Source organism: Neopelma chrysocephalum, unplaced genomic scaffold (genome assembly GCF_003984885.1).
Source record: "Neopelma chrysocephalum unplaced genomic scaffold, ASM398488v2 Primary Assembly neopelma1_69, whole genome shotgun sequence".
Taxonomy (NCBI): domain Eukaryota; kingdom Metazoa; phylum Chordata; class Aves; order Passeriformes; family Pipridae; genus Neopelma; species Neopelma chrysocephalum.
In genome coordinates, this window is record NW_020897729.1 from 10,439,561 (window position 1) to 10,460,496 (window position 20,936).

At 46.0% G+C, this 20,936-nt stretch overlaps 2 protein-coding genes across 6 annotated transcripts in view; one reads left to right on the plus strand and one right to left on the minus strand.

The window, feature by feature from the left end:
- The window catches only part of TRIM59 (tripartite motif containing 59), a 5,993-nt gene extending 124 nt beyond the window's left edge, over positions 1 to 5,869 (plus strand). The window contains exons 2-4 of one of the 3 annotated variants that reach the window (XM_027685846.1): positions 525 to 591; positions 2,748 to 2,773; positions 4,545 to 5,869. In XM_027685846.1, the coding sequence (XP_027541647.1) occupies positions 525 to 591; positions 2,748 to 2,773; positions 4,545 to 5,795 (1,344 nt within the window). In that variant the 3' untranslated portion in view covers positions 5,796 to 5,869. Of the gene's footprint in view, positions 1 to 524; positions 592 to 1,102; positions 1,226 to 2,747; positions 2,774 to 4,544 lie in introns of those variants that run through there. The other 2 variants (XM_027685848.1, XM_027685847.1) reach the window with 2 other exon arrangements.
- A 1,926-nt stretch (positions 5,870 to 7,795) lies between these two features.
- The window catches only part of SMC4 (structural maintenance of chromosomes 4), a 30,471-nt gene continuing 17,330 nt past the window's right edge, over positions 7,796 to 20,936 (minus strand). For all 3 annotated transcript variants that reach the window (XM_027685833.1, XM_027685831.1, XM_027685832.1), the window contains exons 6-24: positions 20,699 to 20,863; positions 19,894 to 20,021; positions 19,548 to 19,688; positions 18,901 to 19,051; positions 18,370 to 18,534; positions 17,388 to 17,621; positions 16,636 to 16,821; positions 16,051 to 16,212; positions 15,674 to 15,899; positions 15,514 to 15,590; positions 14,538 to 14,690; positions 14,303 to 14,429; positions 13,272 to 13,461; positions 12,482 to 12,626; positions 11,688 to 11,861; positions 11,041 to 11,223; positions 10,263 to 10,495; positions 9,669 to 9,852; positions 7,796 to 8,277 (exon numbers count right to left, since the gene is read on the minus strand). In XM_027685833.1, coding sequence (XP_027541634.1) covers positions 8,038 to 8,277; positions 9,669 to 9,852; positions 10,263 to 10,495; positions 11,041 to 11,223; positions 11,688 to 11,861; positions 12,482 to 12,626; positions 13,272 to 13,461; positions 14,303 to 14,429; positions 14,538 to 14,690; positions 15,514 to 15,590; positions 15,674 to 15,899; positions 16,051 to 16,212; positions 16,636 to 16,821; positions 17,388 to 17,621; positions 18,370 to 18,534; positions 18,901 to 19,051; positions 19,548 to 19,688; positions 19,894 to 20,021; positions 20,699 to 20,863 — 3,264 coding nt within the window. In that variant the 3' untranslated portion in view covers positions 7,796 to 8,037. The remainder of the gene's footprint in view (positions 8,278 to 9,668; positions 9,853 to 10,262; positions 10,496 to 11,040; positions 11,224 to 11,687; positions 11,862 to 12,481; positions 12,627 to 13,271; positions 13,462 to 14,302; positions 14,430 to 14,537; positions 14,691 to 15,513; positions 15,591 to 15,673; positions 15,900 to 16,050; positions 16,213 to 16,635; positions 16,822 to 17,387; positions 17,622 to 18,369; positions 18,535 to 18,900; positions 19,052 to 19,547; positions 19,689 to 19,893; positions 20,022 to 20,698; positions 20,864 to 20,936) is intronic.

The window sequence follows — 20,936 nt, forward strand, 5'->3', positions numbered from 1 at the left end:
CAGCTCCGTGCCCGCTCTCCCTCGGTGCCTGCCCTCAGCTCCGTGCCCGCCCTGCCTCGGTGCCTGCCCTCGCTCCATCCCTGCCCTCAGCTCTGTGCCCGCCCTCAGCTCCGCCCGCTCCCTCCCGCCGTTTACATTCAAACTCCGCGGCCGTTACGGCGCGCGGGGCGGCGGGAGCGGCTCCATCCCGGCCTGGAGCCCGGCGGGAGCGGCTCCCTCGCCCCGTGTGGAGCCCCCCTGCTCCCCTTGTGGAGCCCCCCCTGCTCCCCGTGTGGAACCCCCGCAGGAGCAGCCCCATCCCGGTGCGGAGCCCGGCGGGAGCGGCCCCCTCGCCCCGCGGCGCTGCCCGGGTGGGTGTCGGGGGGTCCCGCGCCCTCAGGGCTCCCTCCGTGAGGGCTCCGGTGTGTGAGCGCTGCCCTCCCGCGGGCCCGCCCGCTCTCGGGCCGTGTTTCAGCTCGTTCTCATCCGTGTGACCTCGGCGAGCTCCAGGTGTTGATCCCATCGTTTCCCGGTTACTCCTTCAGGGACGGTCCCGTCGTTGCCGGTCCGGGAGCTGCGGCTGCGGCAGGAGGGACCCTGCGGGGGACGCAGGTAAAGTGTGTTCATCCTTCACCTCCCCTGGTGCTGTGAGGTGAATGACGGATGAATGCTCAAAAACCAGAAGCTTTGACAAGAGTTATAAGGGATGGAGGGGGAATCGAGCGTGGAAAGAACAGATGGAGGGGGATATAGAACCACAGAATATCCAGGGCTGGAAAGGACCCGCGGGGCATCATCAAAGTCCTGGCGAGGGTTTTTCTGCTTTCTGCCCGCTTTCCTGAAGTTTGGTTTTAAAATCGCCAGCACGAGTTCCCGTTGTGAACTTCTTAATTGAAATTACGCTCTTGAAAAATTTCTGAGATTGAGGTGGAGCACGGAAGTGTTTCCAGCTGAGTGAAAATTGCTGGGGGTTCCACGCGAACCAAGGGATGGGGCCGAATCCTTTTTATAACATAAACGACACGTAATATGAGAGACATGTGTGACACAGCCCGGCTCACTCTCAGGAGTGAGAGATTCCTTCAGGATTCGCCAGTTACTGTGATTCCAGCGTGAATTTGGAGTTTTTGAATGTGGTAACTTGTGTCAGGTTGTGTCAGAGGAGGAGCCAGCGGAGGGACGGACAGCAGGGAACTGTCAGGTCCCTTTGATGGGGAAACTACACAGCTGTGTTCATCTCCTTCAGGTCATTGAAAACCCCAAAACAGTGGGGAAAAAAACGCCAGAAAGTGTAAAACTGTGCCAGTGCTGTAGTGGCTGTGGTAGGAGCAGGGGCCAGGGCAGAACATCCCAGGCTGAGAATTGCTGTGAGTTGTGCTGTGGGATAAAGCAGCAGGAATGGGCTGGAATAGGGAGGTTTAGGGCTGTTTGTGATTCCTGGTGGTTTTATGTTTTGTTCCTTTACCAGGAAGGTGATTTATAAATGGAAAACACTGTAATGTCATTCGATCTCCATTTCTTGCACAACGTAAACTTGAGTTTCTATAATAGTGATAAAGAGGATTTCATGGATCTCTGTGGGATAGGGAATGGGCATTTCTGCATGGATTTGGTTCAAGGTCAGCACAGTTTTGAAGTTGAGTGTTGCAATCCTTCAGGAGAGAGCAGAGGTGCCCTTTGCTGGCAGGAGGAGGAGCAGCTCCCACTCCTGGGGGTGCCCTTTGGAATGGGCTGTTATCCAGTGCCAAATTCACCTTTTAAAGTCCTCTGGAGTAGAACGGGGTGTGTGGGACTGTCCTGTAAAGCAGTTATTTATCTGCCTAAACACTGATGTGTGCTGTGTTCAACAGTTTGTATATTTGCATATAAAAATACATAACAATTTTTTCTGAACAACCTGTGGCATAATGAGCTGGGGGAGCAGGAGATCTCTGGGAGAGGAACAGAGTTATCAAGGAATGCACCACATTCCTGTGATCTGGCACACACCCCATCCCACAGCTCTGCTGCCTTCAGGACATGTTTTCACCTCTCTCCAACATCCCTAATTAGAGGAGGATAAAATCCCAGTCCTTAGCAGGCATCCCATTGCTGGGAGATTTCCAAAACTGGCACAAATTGCACTTTTGAATTTTAAAATACCTCTAGTTTGTGATTTGTTTATGCTGGGGGAACTCTTAAAATAAATCTATATATTTATTATTATCCATGTGGCACATGTATTTGCTGCCACAGTTGTTTGGAACATGCCAGGAAAAGTATCTGCTGCTGCTTTTCTTTTCCTAGAAAAGTTATTTTCTTTCTCTTTGCTTAACTCTGTGATTTTGGGCCTTCTCTGTATTTTCCAATTGCCGTTCCCAGTCTCTGTTTCCAACAGTCTGCAGGTGAACAGCAGTGGAAATAAATCAATATATGGGTATTTCCTCTGTGCTACCAGTGCTGGGTGAAATTTTGGGAATTCCAAACCTTTTACTTCCCTGCTACAACTCCTGGTAATTGTCTAGAACAAATTAAGGAGACACAGGGTGCTTTAGAAAAATCAGCATTGACATTCCAAATCTTGTTTGGAAACTGGGGAATAATAAACAAAAAATAAAAAGGAGTAATAAAAATGCTGGAGGTGCCAGGGTTAGTGATTTTAAACAGGGAGATTTTTAAAAAAATATATTAATTCCATATATATAAGAGAAAATAGCAAATGTCTAACTAAGGATTCTTTTTTTTCTAACCATGAGAAAAAATATAGCATATTTTTCCTTTGATTTCAGTGGAAGTGACACTCCTAAGATTCATAATAAGTTTATTTAAATATATATATAAATAAAATAAAACCTTTAAATGTAGTTCCTATGCGAATTAGTTATAAAAAATAATTATCTAGACAGTGGAATAGATTTGTTGCTCAGCTCCCTTTGTTATTGTCACATTTCTTTAGTTCCAGTGTCTGAAGCATCACTTAAAAACATGGAATTAATAACCCAGAGTTGCCACAGTGGCTGATTGGAAAAGCTGGGAAATAAAGGCCTGTGGCTTCCCAGTGAAAAGAGGAATAACCTCACGGCCTTTATTTAGTAAAAAATAGATTTAGTGTCATTGTCATGAAGGTCTTTTGTTAAATGTTTGTTGGACCTGATCTAAATTCTCTTTACTGAGGAGAATGCAGCAGTTGGGTATAAATGCTGACACTCTTTATGAATCTGCTTTTAAATGGCAGTTCTTAGGAATTATATGGAATTATGTCTCCCTCTAGGAGATTTTCTCCCAGCTGTTTAAAAAGAATTCTTTTTTAAAAAAAATTCAAAGAAGTGAACCAACATTTAGTGATAATTTACCTGCATAGATTTTTTAATTATTTTTTTTCTTAGAGCTGAATTAATCAAAGTGTGCTTTGAATATAAAATTGACTTAACAACATACAGATTGAATTGGCTGATTTGGGTGATGATAAATTAAAAATAAACTAACAAATTAAACTTTTCAGTTGATTTTTTGGCACTGTTTCAGCCTAATTAAGCCCAGGGTGTGAGTCAGCAGCCCAGCACTGCCCTTTTGGACCCAACCCCAGCCAGGGAGATAAGCCAGGCTTATTTCTGTGCCACCAGGGCAGGTTTCTGTGCTCTGATTTAACCCTCAGGGAACTGGGCTTTGGGTGTTCAGCTGCTGCCCTCCCTCAGTGTCAGCCCTGCTCCAGGTTGTTGTTTGCAGATTTTGGTTTAGACCCCAAATTGATGGGTTTTGATGCTGAAAACTCAGACATTTTCTTGTTGCAGCACAGCAAAGTCTCTGACTCAAACTGGTGGAGGGGCAGGAAAACGTGGCACAAAGAGGAGGAAACTTGGTACCACTTCCCTCGTGTTTTTAGCAGAATGAAAACCAGAACTATGATTTATCAGGAAAACTGGCTTTAGTGTTGCTGTTATTTGGGATTTAACACTGATTTCACTAAGCTGGCAAAGAAAAAAATGAAGCAACATCACAAAGGGTGGAAAGTGAAAGTTAGTTTTTGAGTTTGGTGCTTAAAGTAACCCAGGAATAACACACAAAAATCTAATTCCTGGTAGTGGTGGTGTCTGTAAGGGCTGCTGAGTTGGATTTTTAATGCCAGAACCTCCAGAGACCTTCTAGTAAATGTGACTGTTTAATGCTCTAATGACTATTTTATGTTACAAAAGTAACATCTGAAGTGAGGAGAGAAAAAAAAGCGTCTGTACTTCTTGTTCTATTCTCACGTTGGAAGTGGTGGGAGAAATTGTTCATAATTCTGAGGTTATTTAGAAATTCTAATTTTGCTTTTACCACTCTTTTCTACTGTTTCCCACCGTAAAAAACATCTAGTGGCAGATTCCTGCTTTCCCTGGCTTTTTAAGGCAGAGGTTGGATGTGGGTGCTCACTTGGCTCCTGAGTGCAGCTCAGAATTTGCTGAAATCATTGAACTGTTCATTTTCATTATTTTCTTGCCTTTTTTTTCCCCTTGGCGAGGTGGGAATTCCCGGTCAGCAAATGCCACGTTGGGGTCACTGCAATGAGCTGAAGCCCTTTGTTTGTGTTTGCTTTCCCCGCGCAGGCCATGGAGCGGCTGGAGGAGGAGCTGACCTGTGCCGTTTGCTGCGGCATTTACCAGGACCCGCGGGTGCTTCCCTGCTCCCACACCTTCTGCAGGGAATGCCTGGAGGGGGTTCTCCAGCGCTCCGACACCTTCTCCATCCGCAGGCGCCTCAAGTGCCCCAACTGCCGGGCCCTGGTGGACATTCCCACCGCCGGGCTGGAATCGCTGCCCATCAACTTCGCCCTCAAGGCCGTCATTGAGAAGTGCCGGCAGGAAGAGCCCTGGGATGTGGAGACGTGCCGGGAGCACCCCCGGCAGCCCCTCAACATTTACTGCCTGCTGGACAAGCAGCTGGTGTGCGGGCAGTGCCTCACCATAGGGCAGCACCACGGGCACCCCATCGGGGACCCGCACAGCGCCCACAGGAACGCCAAGGAGGCCGCGGGGAAACTGCAGGAGCAGCTGCCGGAGAAATACTGGCGGGAGGTGCTGCTGTGCTACATGAAGCTGACGATGCAGAAATCCCAGTGGGAGAAGCTCCTGCGAAGCGAGAGGGACGTGGTGGAGCAGTACTTCCTAAAGCTCAGGGTCACCCTGGAGCACAAGAAACAAACTCTGCTGGGGGCTCTGGATGAGCTCAACAGGCGCTTCCTGCGGGAATACGAGCCCCTGCTGGAGAGTGTGAGCAAAATGAAGGTGGAAGAGATTGAGCTCAAGTACCTGAATTCCTCTATTCGGAAAGAAAAGTCCCCCCTGCTGTGCCTGGAGAAGCTGGAGGAGCTGCAGCAGCGGGTCAAGGCTCTGAGGGAGAAGGAACTGCCCGATGTGAGACCTCTGGAGATTTGTCCAAGGATGGAGGACCTGCTGAAGGACGTGTGGGCTAAAACTGAAATGGGTCAGATCCACAAGATCCCCCCTCCAAAACTGATGATGGTTCCCAGGAGGAAACCGTGCAGCAAATGCCCTGGGAAGGAAAATGTGGAAGGCGGGAAGCAGGTGCCCACCCTGAGCCTGCCCACCCTGAGCCTGCCCACCCTGCTGCTGCTGCTGCTGCTGCTGGGCCTGGCGGGCACCGCGCTCGCCCTGCACAGGGCACTGCCTCCCGGGGCCATCCAGGCTGCTCCCGCATGGATATCGGAATTCCTGCTCCAGCTCTATCAGCATTCCTGCTCCCACCTGCAGAAGGCCGTGGATGGGCTGCGCCACCCATTCACCTCCCTGATGGGGTTCTGCAGGAGAATTGTCCCCTTTGACTGCTTCCGTGATTAGGAATCCAGGAGTATTTTTGATTTCCACTGAAAAGCTGGATTATCAAAGCTCTACACTTCTCCCTTCTATTCCCATATCCTTCCTTTTCTCTAGTGCCTGGATTTCCTCTGAGCTAAGTCTTAGTGAAGTAAACATTTGCACCAAAAAGGGCTCTCTGTCCCACTGAGGTGTTTGTTCCAACCAGGATCCAGACAGGACCAGCAGCTGGAACCAGCTCACACGTGGGAATCTGAGTCTCAGCTCTGAAAACTCCTTCAACATGGAGTTTTATTTTTTATTTTTAGTAACGTCTTTTGAAATTGTTTTTTAATACAAACATGACAGGTTATCGGGACCCCTCAGCTGCAGAGGGGCCAGGGCCAGCACTGCCTCTGATATGCAAGAAACTCCCTTTCTGTGCTTCCTGGCTTGTGACTGTGTTGGAACAGAGACATTTGTGCTCTTTGAGGTCTCTGCTTGTGGCCCTGGCGCTCAGTTTTTGGTTCTGGGTAGAGCAAAGGACACGATTTCACCCTTTTTGTCATTTTTTTTATCCTGTATGTAATAACTTTGTGTGTTTCCCACGTTCCTCCTCTCCCATCCTCTCCTGCAGAGCAAGACCTTGGATGCACACACAGGGTTTAGACCCAGCTGTGCCCACATTGGGGGGGCTGGGCTGGCAGGGAGGGACCTCCCACTGCTCCCTGACTTTTCCTGAATCATTTAGGGTGTAGTGAAAACACAAACACGCTGCAGGTAGTGGCAAAACTCCTGCTGGAGTCCGGGGCAGGAGGATTTCAGACGTCAGGAGCTCTTAACCTGACAAGGAACGAGAATTTATATTTAACCTTTTGATTGTCAGCACAGAGACCTGTCCCTGGACAGGGGTTTATTCTGCCCTCAGGTGCTCACTGACACCATTTGCTGCTTTTGAGTTGCTCCAGCCCAAATGGAGCCAGTTTTAGCCTTTACCAGGCTGGATTGAGCCCTGGGAGAGGCTCCAAGTGCTGTAGTTCCACCAGCACGAGGCAGTGAGTGACAGTTCACTGGGGATTGATTTGAGAAAAACACAGAAATGGGTATTTGACCTCATAAAAATAATTCTCTCTCTCAGCCCGGCAGCATTCCTTGGCTGATGTGGTTTGTAGGCAGTGGGTCAGCAGGGATTGAATTCTGAACCTGCCCTTTAACTCCTTGAACTTGGGGTTTTGAACCCCAAACTTGCCCGTTATCAGCAGGCGCTGTGGGGTCCAAATCCCACCTGCTGCCACAGTTCATGCAAGGTCAGTCCTCAGAGGTGATACTGTTACATTCCTTAAGCCTAAAGTTGATCCCAATCCTGACATCCCAGTGTTGATAAAGCCTGAGTCCAGCCCAGGTGCAGCTTGGGGGGGGTGGAGTGTCCCAGGGTGAGGAGCAGGAGGACACTGGGATGGGAGTTGTACCTGGAATTTGTTCCTGAGTTTTTCTGTCACCTTTCAGAGTTCCAGTGGCAAATCCCACCCATCCCACTGCTCAGTTTTGGAATGGTGTTCCAGATGTGTGCTGGGACTGTGTAAGTGCTCTCCTACCAATTTCCCAGTAAAACTGGGAATTTGGTTTTGTCCTGAGCCCTGCTGGGAGGCTGCACTTGACACATCAACCTCCAATCCTGATGGTCTGTTCACTGCCCCACGAGGCTGCATTTCCTACCCCCTTCCTATCTTTTATTTTCCTTTTTAAAAGAATTTCTAATACAATTTTATTTTTCATGACAGGAATTTAAAGTGCCTTTACCGCTGACTGACCCCTGTAACACTCCCAATGTACTGTTATTTTCCGAGGTTTGCCTACAAATAAAGCCTCTTCTTACAGCAGGACTGGCATCACATCACCTTCCTTCCCTCACTGCAGACCCTCATGGAGAGGGGAGGAGCAGGGAGTTGTCTCCAGAGGGGCTCCAGCCCTCAGAGCATCTCCTGCAGCTCCACATCCTTCCTGAGCTGGGGATCCGAGCTGGAGGCAGCTCTGGAGGTGGCTGTTCCCACTCCCTCCCTGTGCCTTGGCCCAGCCTCCAGCAGGATCTGCTCCCTGCTCTTCCCAGGACATGGGAGGCTCACAGGGAGGTAGTTCCAGAGTCCTCTTCTTTCCCTGACATGGACTGAAATCTTACCTTTGCCCCCTCAACGAGCTCCCCGCTTCCTCAGTTTTTACAGGACAGTTTATCAAAATGGGTTTTTATTAACAAAATGTACAAAACAAAACAAAAGTAGCTTAGACAGACCTAGAGAGCAGCAGTGGAGAGGGAACTGGGGCCTCCCTGGCTCTGGGGTCCCCCCTGGCTCTGGGCTCTCCCCTCCAGGGCAGCCAGTTCCTGCAGTCCCTTCAGATTGATGCTTTTGGGGTTGGTGCCCACACTTTTCGTGGTGTTCTGGGTCTTGTAGATGCCGATGAGCCTGTCAGCGATCTCGAACATGTTGTTGCGCAGGGAGATGATGATGAACTGGGCGTTCTTGGTTTGCTCCTGAAACACAAATGGGTTGTTAGTGCCCAGCATTCCCAAAGCTCTGTCCTGGGGGGAGCCCCGTGCCCAGGGGACAGTGAGGAGTCATCACCAGCCACAGAGTTCCTGCTCCCATCCTCGTTCCAGGAATTCCACAAGGCTGGAGGGGGGTATTGCTGAGTCACCTGGGCTGTCAGAGCCAGGGCTGCTTTGAGAGTGACCAGGAAAATCAATTCCCATGGATTTGAAGAGGGGAAAGCAAACCCTCTGCTAACGAGGACCAGCCTCAACCAACAGCGGCTGTGTGACCCTGAGGCACAACAGGTAACGGTGTCTGAACTTGGTGGTGCTTTAGAAATAAAACTGATTTTGTGCTTCAGAACCCACCAGTCTCAGGGTAAGTTCAGGGCTCTGAGCCCCTTTTCTCCAGGACAGAAACATGGAATGGTTGGGGTTGGAAGGGACTTTAAAGCCCATCCAGTTCCACCCCTGCTGTGGGCAGGGACATCTTCCACAGACCAGGCTGCTCAAGGAAGTTCAAAGTTGTGCACAAAATACAACCTCCAGCTCTACACTAAGGTAAATTTGCATTTAAAAGCTAAACTCAGTACTAGGTTTTAACTGTCTGTGTCAGTCTAAACTGCAGCTGGAATTAAACCCTTGGCTCACCTGTGGGTGATGGACCCTCCTTTGTGGACACACTATGGAAACCAAGTTTAAACCTACAGCTGCAGGCAGGAACTTCCAGGTGTTTCCCTAATTTAAAGTAGCTGATCCTAATCCTTGCCACCTGTTCCCAAAACTGGTGGTGACATTTGGGATAATTCTGAACATCCCAGGTTTAACTGGCAGCCACAACCGTAGCTGGAAGGGTTTGCTTTGCTTAAATATGGTGAGGGCAGGACTTTTAAAGGCAGGAAAAAAACCTACTAATCAAGACAGATCAGAGACACTGATGGGACACAACTCATGGGAATGAAATGGAAGTATAAATCCAACCTTGCCTGCTCCTGAGAGATCATGAGCTTGGATACACGGAGACATCACTGAGAGCTCAAGTAGTTGTGTATTCTCAGCTGACAAGAGCTGAGGGTTTGGGGGATTTTAAAGAGGAAACAGCACATGGAGATGTGGCACCTTTGGCAAATTCCAGCTCTCTTTAGACAACTTAGGATTTGTAGGGAAAACACTTGTAAATCCTCTATTGGCCCCCTCACTTTGGGAAAGCATCAAACTTAGGAGCTTAAAAAAACATGCAGAAAGCAAAACTCCAGCACTTTCTGGAAATGTTCTTCCTCCGGAGCTTCCCCTGAGAACTGCCCTTGCAGATTTAAACTGTGCTGTGCTTGTGCTGCCAGTTTGTGTGTCCTGGTGGGAAGGGAACAGGCACAGAGGTGCCCCTGGATACTCACGTAGATGTAAAAGGCCACGATGGAGACGTTTTTGAAGTCGAGGGCGGCGTCGATCTCGTCCATGAAGTACAGGGGGGTGGGTTTGTAGTGGTGCAGGGCAAACACCAGAGCCAGGGAGCTCAGCGTCTTCTCACCCCCCGACAGGTTAAAGATCTTCTTCCAGCTCTTCTTGGGAGGCCGAACGCTGCAAACAGGGAGGGGTTTCCTGACTGACCCGCCCAGCTGGGGTGTGGCTGAGCCCCACCTGCTGGAACCGGGCTGTCCTGGGGAGCTGGGACACCTCCCAGCTCCTGGGAATTCCCTTCCCAAGTGCTCTTTAACTCACACTCCAAGCATTTGTGGCACAACACATGACTGCCCCCATCCCCTGGGCAGATTTGGGAATTCAGCACTGGGAAATGAGGTCAAAGCTTTCCAGCTGCTGTTAGTTCCTGATTTCTCCAGGAGAAATGAATCCCAGAGCTAAAAAGTTGTGAATTCTGCCAGTACCTTGCCAATAGCGAGCCTGACTTGGTTCACTGATGATCAATGAAATTCAACTTGAAAAAGAGGTTGAGAAAAGGAATATGACAATTAAGAAGTATTTTGACCAACCTGAACATGATTCCCTCGGAGAAGGGATCCAGACTGTCCACAAGCTCCAGCTCAGCATCCCCCCCCAGGGTGAGCATCTGGTAGTTCTCCTTCAGCTTGTTTGTGATGACATTGAACCCTGCCATGAACTCGTTCAGCCTCTGCTTCCTGAGCTCTTCAAAGGCCTGTCTGAAGTTGTCCCTCTCATTGGTGATGTTGTCCAGCTCTCCCACGTGTTTCAGGTACAGGTCCTCCTGCAGGGAAACACAGACAGCACCACAGAAATGCAGTTAAAGAAGTGCCTCCTCAATTTACATTTTAAACCACTTTTCCTGCCATTTGAAAATGTCTTTTTCAAGCATTTCAGGCTAACAGCCCTCAAACAAGAAAACCGAAATTATCTCTCTTTTCTCCTTTGCTGCTGAGGGAAAAATCATGTTAAAATAAAAAGTATTTAACCTGATGGATAGTCCACTATTATTGAAGTGAAAAAACTTCCAGTATTTTTTTCTGTCTCAGCTGTGAAGACTTGACTCTAAATACAACATTCACAGGAGACTCAGGGAATCATTTAGGTTGGAAAGGACCTCCAAGATCATGAAGGAAGTTGCCTTCAGCTGATGGTCTGGAATACAAAAGGCTTAGGGAAGCTCCTAAAACAACTTAGTTGAGGATGAGCCGACAAACACTCAGGCTGGTAACAGGAATGGGAAAATCCCAGGGTTCCACTGCAGGAAGAGGAGCAGGACTCCTTTTTGCTGGAATTCCCAGAGATGGGATGGCCCTGGTGAGGCTTTACCTTCTTCCTGTACTCAGCAATGGCCCCCAGGTTGGGTTTCATCTCGTGCCTCTGGGCCTCCAGCAGCGCGATCCTCTTGGTGATCCCGTCGGGATCCTGCAGCGCCTCCAGCTCCTCCTCCCCCAGCACCGGCAGCTCCTCGGGGGGCTTGTCCTCGATGGGGTGCAGGGACAGCTTGGAGATCTGAAATGCAACAGCCAGGACTGGGAATCTTTTAAAATCCTAATAGTTATCACTCTAAAATAAGCATTTTCTGTGTTGGTACATAGTGAAGCTTCTCCAAACGCTCAAAGGTTCTTCACAACTCCCTTTAAATAGGACGTGAAAAACACAATAAATATCCTTTTACCCTGTTATCCTGTTCCTGCATAAACACCACTAAACTGTGAGCTGAAGAGGAGCTTTCTCCCAGCTGATCTGGTTTTTAATGAGATGTTAATGTGCTCATCCTGTGAGATGAAGCTGTGGCTGCCCCTGGATCCCTGGAAGTGTCCAAGGCCAGGCTGGACAGGGCTGGGATCTGGGACAGTGGAAGGTGTCCCTGCCCACGGCAGGGGTGGAATGAGATGAGCTTTAAGGTCCCTTCCCAACCCAAACCATCCCACAATTCCACAACTGAAGGTTTAGGAACTAAACCATTTCCCTACCTCTTTTTGCCAGTATTTAACCTTTCCCTGGTGGGTAGAGATGTGACTGTCAACTTGTTCAATTTTCAGTTTGATGCTCAGAGCTTCACTCTGAAGTTCATGTTCCTCATCCCGAATCCTTTCAATCTCCTGGAGCAAATTCTTCTTCTCCTCCTGCACTGCTGGCAAAGCTTCCTGGACAGAAATCACCAAAACAGGGCATTCATCAGTCACCTGCAAAAATGTCACCCCTCTCCTGGGTTGTGGGTTTGTTTTCACTGTGTTTATTCACAGGGATTGATGCAAACAAACACACAGCCTTGGATTTAGGAGCTGCTCCCTGAACTGTGGAGTGACTGAAAATAGGCTGCAGTTTATGTTTTCATTCCTGATCTGGATCAAACTACGAGCTTAAGTCCTACACTCACACATTTTTAGCTAAAAGGCAGTTTTAGAGAAAGACAGGCTCAAAACCCAGCTGTATTTGGAAGAAGTTCAGCCATCCTGGTTGTTTTCCCTCCCTCACATCCAGAAATCCAGAGGGGAAACTAAAATCCCACATAACTGGAAAAAAAATCTATTTTTAAGCAAGTTTTAAATCCAATCATTTCCTTGGGGAAACCTGGTGTAAGTTTTTTTCTAATATTCAGCAAACTAGGTCAAGATAAATTTCCAGGTGAGTATAAAAAAATAAAAATACACCTTGGAATGTCAGTCTGCAGCTGTACAACAACATTTGCATGGGACTGGGATGTCAGTGGGATACAATGAGGATGTAAAATCATCACCCTGGTTTACCTGGAGGTGCCACCTACCTCAGCCTCCTTGCAGTTGTTCATCACCTCTGTGGCTTTCTCCTCCAGCGTGGTCAGCTCTGCTGTCAAGTTTTTAATGTCCTTCTCATTCTCTTCCATTTCCTTCTCCGTGCGCTGAAGAGCCTCCTCAGATTTTTTCAGGTTCCTGCAGGGGGACAGAGATGTTTGTGCACCCCAAACAAGGGCAAACGTGACAGAAAATAACCTCGAGACACAATTTGCTGACAACCAAGGAGGAAGTGCTCGTTTAGGCATCGACTCCCACACTCCTGAGGTATCCAAGGAAAACAAAGTTGTCTTCCTTAAGCTCAGAGCAGCCAACCCTCATTAAATGACTTAATTTCTTCTCTCAGAGACAAACTGGACATTTGTTCCAAATATTCACTATGGATTGCTAAGCTAACACCAAAAATAGACCCCTTTTTCTTTCCTGACAGGTCTCATCATCAAGTCAGTGCCCTCAGATCTGGACTGCTCCAGTGTGTGGCAGTTTGGATCTTTTTCTAATATTCAGCAAACTGGGTCAAGATAAATTTCCAGGTGAGTATAAAAAATAAAAATACACCATTGCCATTCCTTGGAATGTCAGTCTGCAGCTGTACAACAATATTTGCATGGGATTGGGATGTCAGTGGGATACAATGAGGATGTAAGTCATCACCCTGCCAGTGCCTGGCAGTTCAGTGCCAGGCAAATATCAGAGAACTGCTGATTAAATGTGACTTTGGAAGGATCAGAAACTCCAAACTGTTGTTTCCCTGGAGCTCCCTGAGGAGTGGGAGTGCTGTACCTGTCTGCAGTCCTGGCTGCCACCTGGGCCTTGGTGATGGCCGAGGAACATTCATCTATTTCTTTGTCAATCTTATCAATTTTGTCTTGCTGGGCTTTCACTTTACGGTTGGTGGTCTCCATGATGAGGTTCTGCAGCCGTTTCACTTCGTTTCCCATTTCCTGGGCTTTCTCAGCCAGCTGCTCATAACCTGTCAGGAACAAAGGGGGTGAATCACTGTGACACCCGTGGAACTGCTGAGAACACCAAGATTTAAGTCATCAAGTGATTGAAGTGATTTAGGCTCTGCTCTTTCACTGTATGGAGAGCTGCACATATTTCTTTATACTGTGAAAAATGGTGAGTTTAACTGTGACAAACATAAAAATACCACCCACGTCTTTCTGACACTGTTCTACTACCAAAGCTGTTCTGGTGTAAACCCCTAAACACTTAACTGGATAATTTCATGTACACAGGGTACTTAAATACATGAGACAGTGCATAAGCAGCTATTCCAAGCTCACTCTTTGCATTTATCTAATGAGAAAATGCTCAAAGGTTAAATTTTAAGAACTGGCCACCAACTGTTGCTCAGGAGTTGGTGTTTCTGTGCAGTAACTACACCTGCTGAACAGTATTATTTCACAACAAGGATGTGTGCCCACCACAGACCACAGGGGATTTATTTTATACTCATGTAATAGTATAGTATAGTATACTCATGTATAGTTAGAACATGGAAAGAGTCTTCACTTGACTTTAATAACATTATCTCCTCATTACTGGTTCCAATTAAACTCAGTTTCCCTATGAATCTGTATGTCAAACAGCCAGAAAAATCTAACCAAAGAAACAAAATACTAAAATTAATGTTTAATTCAGCTCGAGAAATTGCAAAAAAAGAAATGTTTTTTACTCTCTAATCTCTAGAAATACCTTTTACCCCCCTTCGAAGAAATGAGGTCCCAAACCAAGACGTGGAACTGAAGCACAAAGCCCAAATCACTGCTTCCTCTGTTGACTACCATTTTAATCTCCACAAAATGTACCTTTTTTATAACCCTCCAGGGCTTTTTCCAGTTCCTGCTGTTTGCTTTTGTCGGGAGCAGCAGCGACGACGTTCGCTTCGAGTTCCTTGAGCTGGTTTTTGAGATTAATTTCTTGCTCAGCAAAACTCTGGGGAGAACACAGCGGGGTTGGGATCCTGCCCTTGGACTCTCCTCAGCACTGTGTGGAGCTGGGAAGTGCCCCAGGACACTCCTGCAGAGCTCAGGAGTTGCTCACCTGGATACTGGCCGTGTACTTCTCCGAGGTGTTCCTCATTTCCCGGATGTCCTGCTGCAGTTTCCTCACGGCCTCTTCCAGTTGGGATTTCTCTTCCTCGCACTGCACTGCTCTTTTAGAATCCTTCTGCAGCTGAGCCTCCATCTGACTGACCTACACAGAAAGAGAGGATCATTTACCTGCTGCCACTGCCACAGACAAAGCACAGTCTGGGAGCTCTGCAAACACAAGGATCGAGTGGAGTAAAAAGGTGACAATTTGATAATTTGCAACGAACACCAGGTCTAGTGGTGAAAAATGAGGGGCAGCTACAGATTAAAAACTAAAAGAATTCAGAAGAAAAAGCAAACTGCATCCTGATATGCCAAAGTATTCCTAAAATACAGATTGGAAGGAAAGTTCTGACACTCCTTGACAAATCTTGCATGGACACCAGTGAGGGTCCAAACCTGTCTTTTCTGTTGTACTGCTCTGCAAGAAGTGATTCCTTATGATCCACATCTTCCATGTTCTCATCCCTACCTCCAGTCAGTTCCCAAGCTACCAAAGGTAACACTATGGGACTAAACATTCAATAATGGGCTTATGACACCTGTGCTGTGAAAAAATACACAATCCCAGGATCACTGAGGTGGGAAAAGACCTCCAGGTCATTGAGTGCCCCATCCCCACCTTGTCCCCCAGCCCAGAGCATTGAGTGCCATGGCCAGGCCTTCCTTGGACACCTCCAGGGGTGGGGACTCCAAACCTCCCTGGGCAGCCCCTTCCAATGCCTGACCACCCTTTTATGCACTAAAGAGCACCATAACCTCTGCTAACCTTGTGAATATTGGCTTTATAAACCACTGTTAGTGTTACATCCCACACTGTTCCCTGCTCATGCTGATTTCTAAGGACACACACACACATGCTCTGAACTGCCAAACTGTAAGGAACTCTGAGGGAATTCCCCTTTTCATTAGGATTCTGTACTAACCTCTTCTTCTGAGACATCCATGACGACCGAGGATCCCATCCTGCCCTTCAGGATTCTTCCCCCTCCAGTCATCGTTCCTGCAGCACGAGCGATGAGAAGAGCTCAGAGAACACGTTGGGCTTCGATATCAGCTACAAAGCACAAGTGTGTGCTGCAGTACCTGACATCTCGATGATTTGTCCTTGCAGTGTCACCACCCTCCACCTTTTATCCCTTTGGAATGCCACTCTGGTGGCTTCATCCAGGTTTTTGGTCACCAGGGTGTCCCGCAGGGCGAAGTAGAACGCCAGGCGAACCTTCTCATCCTGCACCTTCACCAGGTCAAACAGCCGGGGGGTATTTTCAGGAGTTGGGATTTTCCCCATTTTCTTCTCCCATACAGTCATCTACGCCCACAAAGGAAATAAAGGAAGAAGACATCCTTTAGGATAAATGCTGAGGTCATTCCATCCTTCTAAGGGATGTTAAGGCTTTAAAGCAAACACAATCAGACTGTAATTAACAGTGAAACAGTTTTGCCCAAGCTCTGGGACTCACCTTGTCCAGGGCTATAAAGGTGGCAACTCCAATCTTTCCTGCCTTCAGGAAGTTCACACAGGCCTGGGCAGTGTCAATGGTGTCCACAACAATGTGGTCCAAGGCTCCACATGATGAGGAAATGGCCACGTCATACTTGTCATCGATGGCTCCCAGGTCTCCCTGAGAATTGAGGTGGAAGCACATGGATGAGCTTGGCAGCTGTGGCTGCTCTTGGAGTTTTATCCTTTTTAGTAAATCTATGCTTTTTTTTAAAATGTACATACACTGAACAGACTCATTTTTCTGAAGCAGAGATAATTCTCCTTGGATGGACAGGTGGGGAAAAATTGCAGAATACCAAATGTACATTTACAGTGATGTGCAACAGGAATGAACAATTCTACCTCAGCTCTGAATTTTAAACCAACTGGAAAGAACTGAAAAATGTTTTTACCTTACAGCCATTCCACAGGATTTACAAATCTACTCTCTCAATTCCCAGCACCAGAGAAGTGAAGCATCCCACATTTACTCAGTCACAGAAACACCACTCAGTTCCTCTAAAGTTTAAACCTAAAAGTATGAGAGCCTCCTAAAATTTACCAGTCTTCCATATAGTCCAGGAATATTCCCAGATTTCTTCTGCTGGAGCAGAGCCTCGAGCACTTTTCCTCGACTGCGACTTTGGGCTAAAGAACTTTTGGCTTCTTCCACTTTTCGCCGCAGGTTCCGCACGAGATCCTTCACCCCCGATTCCTCCCTTCCCAGCTTCTCCAGAGCCTTCTCTTTCTGGGGGTTCAAAGAAAGAAAGACACTGTCTCAGCCTTGTGAAAACTACTGGATTCAGGCATTATCTTTTATTTTGGGGAATAAGAGAGGAGCAAGGAATGAAATTCAAATAAGCCCAGAATGGTTTGGGTTGGAAGGGATCTTAAAGCTCATCCAAGTCTCACTTCTGCCATGAGCAGGGACACCTTCCACTAGACCAGGTTGCTCCAACCCGGACACTCCCAGGGATGAGGCAGCCACAGCTTCTTTGGGCAACCTGTGCCAGGGCCTCCCCACTCTGAAGAAGGCTCAGAACTACACCCATTTATTTCTTTAACATGTCTAAGTGTGATATTTAATCTGATTCTCTTGCAGGGATATGCAGGATGTAATTTCAGTGCTTAATATTAACATTGGCTTAACCCAAACTAAGTGTGAAATCAAAAACTTACTCCCTCAGTGAACTGAGTATTAGAAATAGGGTTTGAATGTTGTTTATTTGAGATCAGTGTTAACAATTCACTTTGGTTTGTGTTGCAATATTGTGTTGGGACTCCAAGAAATGAAACAGGAAAGTCAAGTGTCACCTCCTTCAGCTGCTGCTCGGCCCGGGGGAGTTTGCCAGCGATGTCCTGGATGGCAGCTCTCCTGTCCCTCAGGGTCTCTGAGGTGCTGCTCAGGGCCTCCTTGGCCTGGCTGAGCTGAGCCACGGCCGTGTTGTACCTGCTCAGGTAAATCTCCAGCTCCGACTGCGTGAGCTCCACGTTGGAACGGGCCTCGGTCACCTCCTTACTGAACTCCATGAGCTCCTTCTCTTTGCCCTGCAAATCCACCAGAGGTTACAAATCAACCAGGCAACTCTGGGGTTTGTTACCTCAGGAGAAAGAGGAAGTGGGATGTTCTTTTACAGAAAACAGTCCTGTGCTCTAGAAGAACCAGGATTTCTTCATTTATGAACATATTCTGGGTGGAAATTAAATAAGCCATTTGTCCTAATTATAAAGAACTTCAGGGAATTATCACAGAACATTTCCATATAAGCTTTATATCATTTTCTCAATTTGTGCTAAATTACAGCTCAAGTGCAGAATCCACTTTTTCAAGTACAGAAAATAACCCTCCAAATTTACAGGATAAATTTCCAGCCTCCAGGTGTTCAGTGATTGAACAGCTTCAACAACAACCACCAGCTGTTAAGAGCAGTTGTCCATTAATTCAAAGGCAAATCATTAGCTGGGAAAGGTTTGGAACATCCCATTCCAAAATATCTTTACTGAAGTAGCATATTGGCTTAAATGGTTTGTTGGGAGAAAGTGCATTCAAACAATGGAAATGTAAGATTATTTATTATAAACATATGAATGATATACTTGGTCACTAAAAGGGCAGACAAGAAAGATTTAGCTCTAATTATAAATTGAACATTAACTTCCCAGTGAGGCTGCACTGAGGTAACACGTGAAACAGTGGAATTGTCATGGAAATGGCATTTCCTAAGAGTCTTGTGATCGTTTCCTTCAGCACTGCAAAGTTAACACAGCAAGTTTGCCAAGTCAGAAGTGTTCAAACCTCTTTTTCCTTCCGAATGTCTTTGGTCTCATCCTGAAGGCTGGCCAGAACCTGCTGCAGTTTTGCTTCCTCCTTCTCCTTTGCCTTTTCCAGGAGCTCCTTCTTTGCCTTTGCCTCCTCGATGGTTTTGGTGCTCGTGGAAGGGACTTTCTTCAGTTCTTCTACCTGAGAAAGGAAAAGGTTTTTAACTCCCTCTCCCACTGAATCCAAGGGAATTCTTAACTCCCCACATGATCCAAAGAGTGATTTCAGATCACAACAGCTGGAAACAACCAACCTGAGAACACAGATCCACTAAATTAACTAAGTTATGGGACATAATGCACTACTGCAGGAAGTGATTTGCAAACAAAATCTCAGGCTGATTTAAAGGACTTAAAATATCTGATTAAAATAATTTCAACCTCATTTTTCCATCTTCTTTGTTGCACTAGCTGCAATTGGTTTCTTTTCTATTTTCTCCCAGCTGCCCAAAGATGTTCTCACAACCCATTACACTTCTCCAACTAAATCAAGTTGTGGTTCAATTACCTTTTCTTTATCCTTTTGAAGCTGCTTCTCCAGTTTTTTAATCTTGCCTTTGGCATGTTTTAGATTTTCCCTCACTCTCACGTCCTGCAAATCCAACTGATTAAATTTTTCTTTATTTTCCTCTATGAACTTTGTAATTTTATTGCATTTCCTGAAGGCAAAAATAAAGAATGATCCATTTCATACAGTATAAAAATAATGTCAGTAGAGAGAATTTAAACCAATATTACTCAGTTTTTGTGAATAACAACATCTGATATTTGCCATATTCACTGTATTTTCCCTGGGGAAGTGATGTTTCATCAGAAAAATATCTAAATCCATGTACTTAAACATCACAGTTGTAAATCTAAAAACCACCTCCCAATTATTTTTTTACAGTCAATACAAAGAAACATGTACTTTAAAATCCATTAAAAATATCAGATACTTGAATATCACCCAGATTCTCAGAGAGAAACAACTTGCAGAACCATATCAGACCAATGGAAATTTGTTGTAATTTATTTTTGTGCAAAAGATCATTTAATCCATTCCAGGGAATGTTTAGATACAGCAGAATTGACTCTGCTCATCAGATAATTTAAGATTTTGGTGGGGGAACATGTAAAACACAGTACTTGTGAATATATCCCTAAAATACTTACTTTTCAAGTTCTTTCAGAGCTTTATTTTTGGTTTTTGTTTCCTCTGCCAGTTTACTACTTTTCTCATTGATGCTTTTTGTTTCTTCATTGATTTTTTCTTTCTGCATTTCCAGATCCTTTATTCGTTTCTTTAGGTCATGGCTGGGGGAAAAAAACCCACAACAATAAACCCCCAAACTCCACTTTTTTCCATGAAGCTTCAGTGTAACAACGTGGTTTATGTAAAGTATTAAACTATAATATTAATTACTGATTAAGAAATGCAAAACATTTCTAATTAGAGATATTAAAGCTGAGTTTAACACCACCCCCTAAAGCCATCTCAAAGCCTTAGAGAATAACTTACATGTAGTACTGAGAGATAAGGTTCTTTTCTTTAAATATTTTGTTTTCCAAACACAGGAACTCAATGGCATGATTCTTGTCCTCTTCCAAGGCATCCTTTTCTTTTTCCACCATTTTAACTCGATTTAACTAAACAAAACAGAGGGTCAGAGCTGGGGCAGAGCCAAGCCTAGAGGAGGAAACCACGAGGAGAAACCCCCCCAGGACCTTTTGTAGGACAAAGCTCTGGAGATCAGGAATGAACTCTGAGAGGGGATTCAGCACAAGCTTTCTAAAAGAACATATACAGGTTTATTTTCTATATTTCAACCTTTTTAAGTTAATTCTGCAACTGCACATCTTTTGTTTTCCTTCACGGCCTTTAAAACAAGCCTGCAAATTTTGTGAATAACAACATCCAATATTTACCATATTCACAGTATTTTCTCTAGGGAAGTGATGTTTCATCAGAAGAATACCTAAATCCATGTACCTAAATATCATGATTGTAAATCCAAAAACCACCTCACAATTATTTTTTTACAGTCAATACAAAGAAATATGTACTTTAAAATCCACAGGATTAGGATCTACCAAGGACACGGCAATTAAAAAGAAGTTTTATTATTTAGAACTTTCAGGACTTATTTATTTAATACTTTTAGGAGTCAATGCATCAATAAAATGTTCCGAAAGCAAGTCCTGCAAAAGATCTCCACCAGTAATTCAGCATGGTTTTAGTTCTCCTCATACAGCTGTGTGTGCATCCCTAGAATTAGAGAATAGTTCTATTAAGAAATGCTAAATAAAAGCTTCCCAGGCCTCACCTTCTCTCCCCTGAGCTCGTTCAGGAGCTCTACCCTGCGACACAGAGTCTGGATGGGCTCCTTCAGCCGGGCAGATCCAATGATATCTTCCAAATATTCCAGCATTCCTTCGTCGTGCTCCGTCTGCCCTTTGGGCTTCATCATCGAGATCTGTTCCACTTCCCCCTTGGAAAAGAAAAGTTGGGTGGTTTCTGTTCTTTATGGCATTTTTTGGTTTTGCTGGGGGAAAGAGTATTCT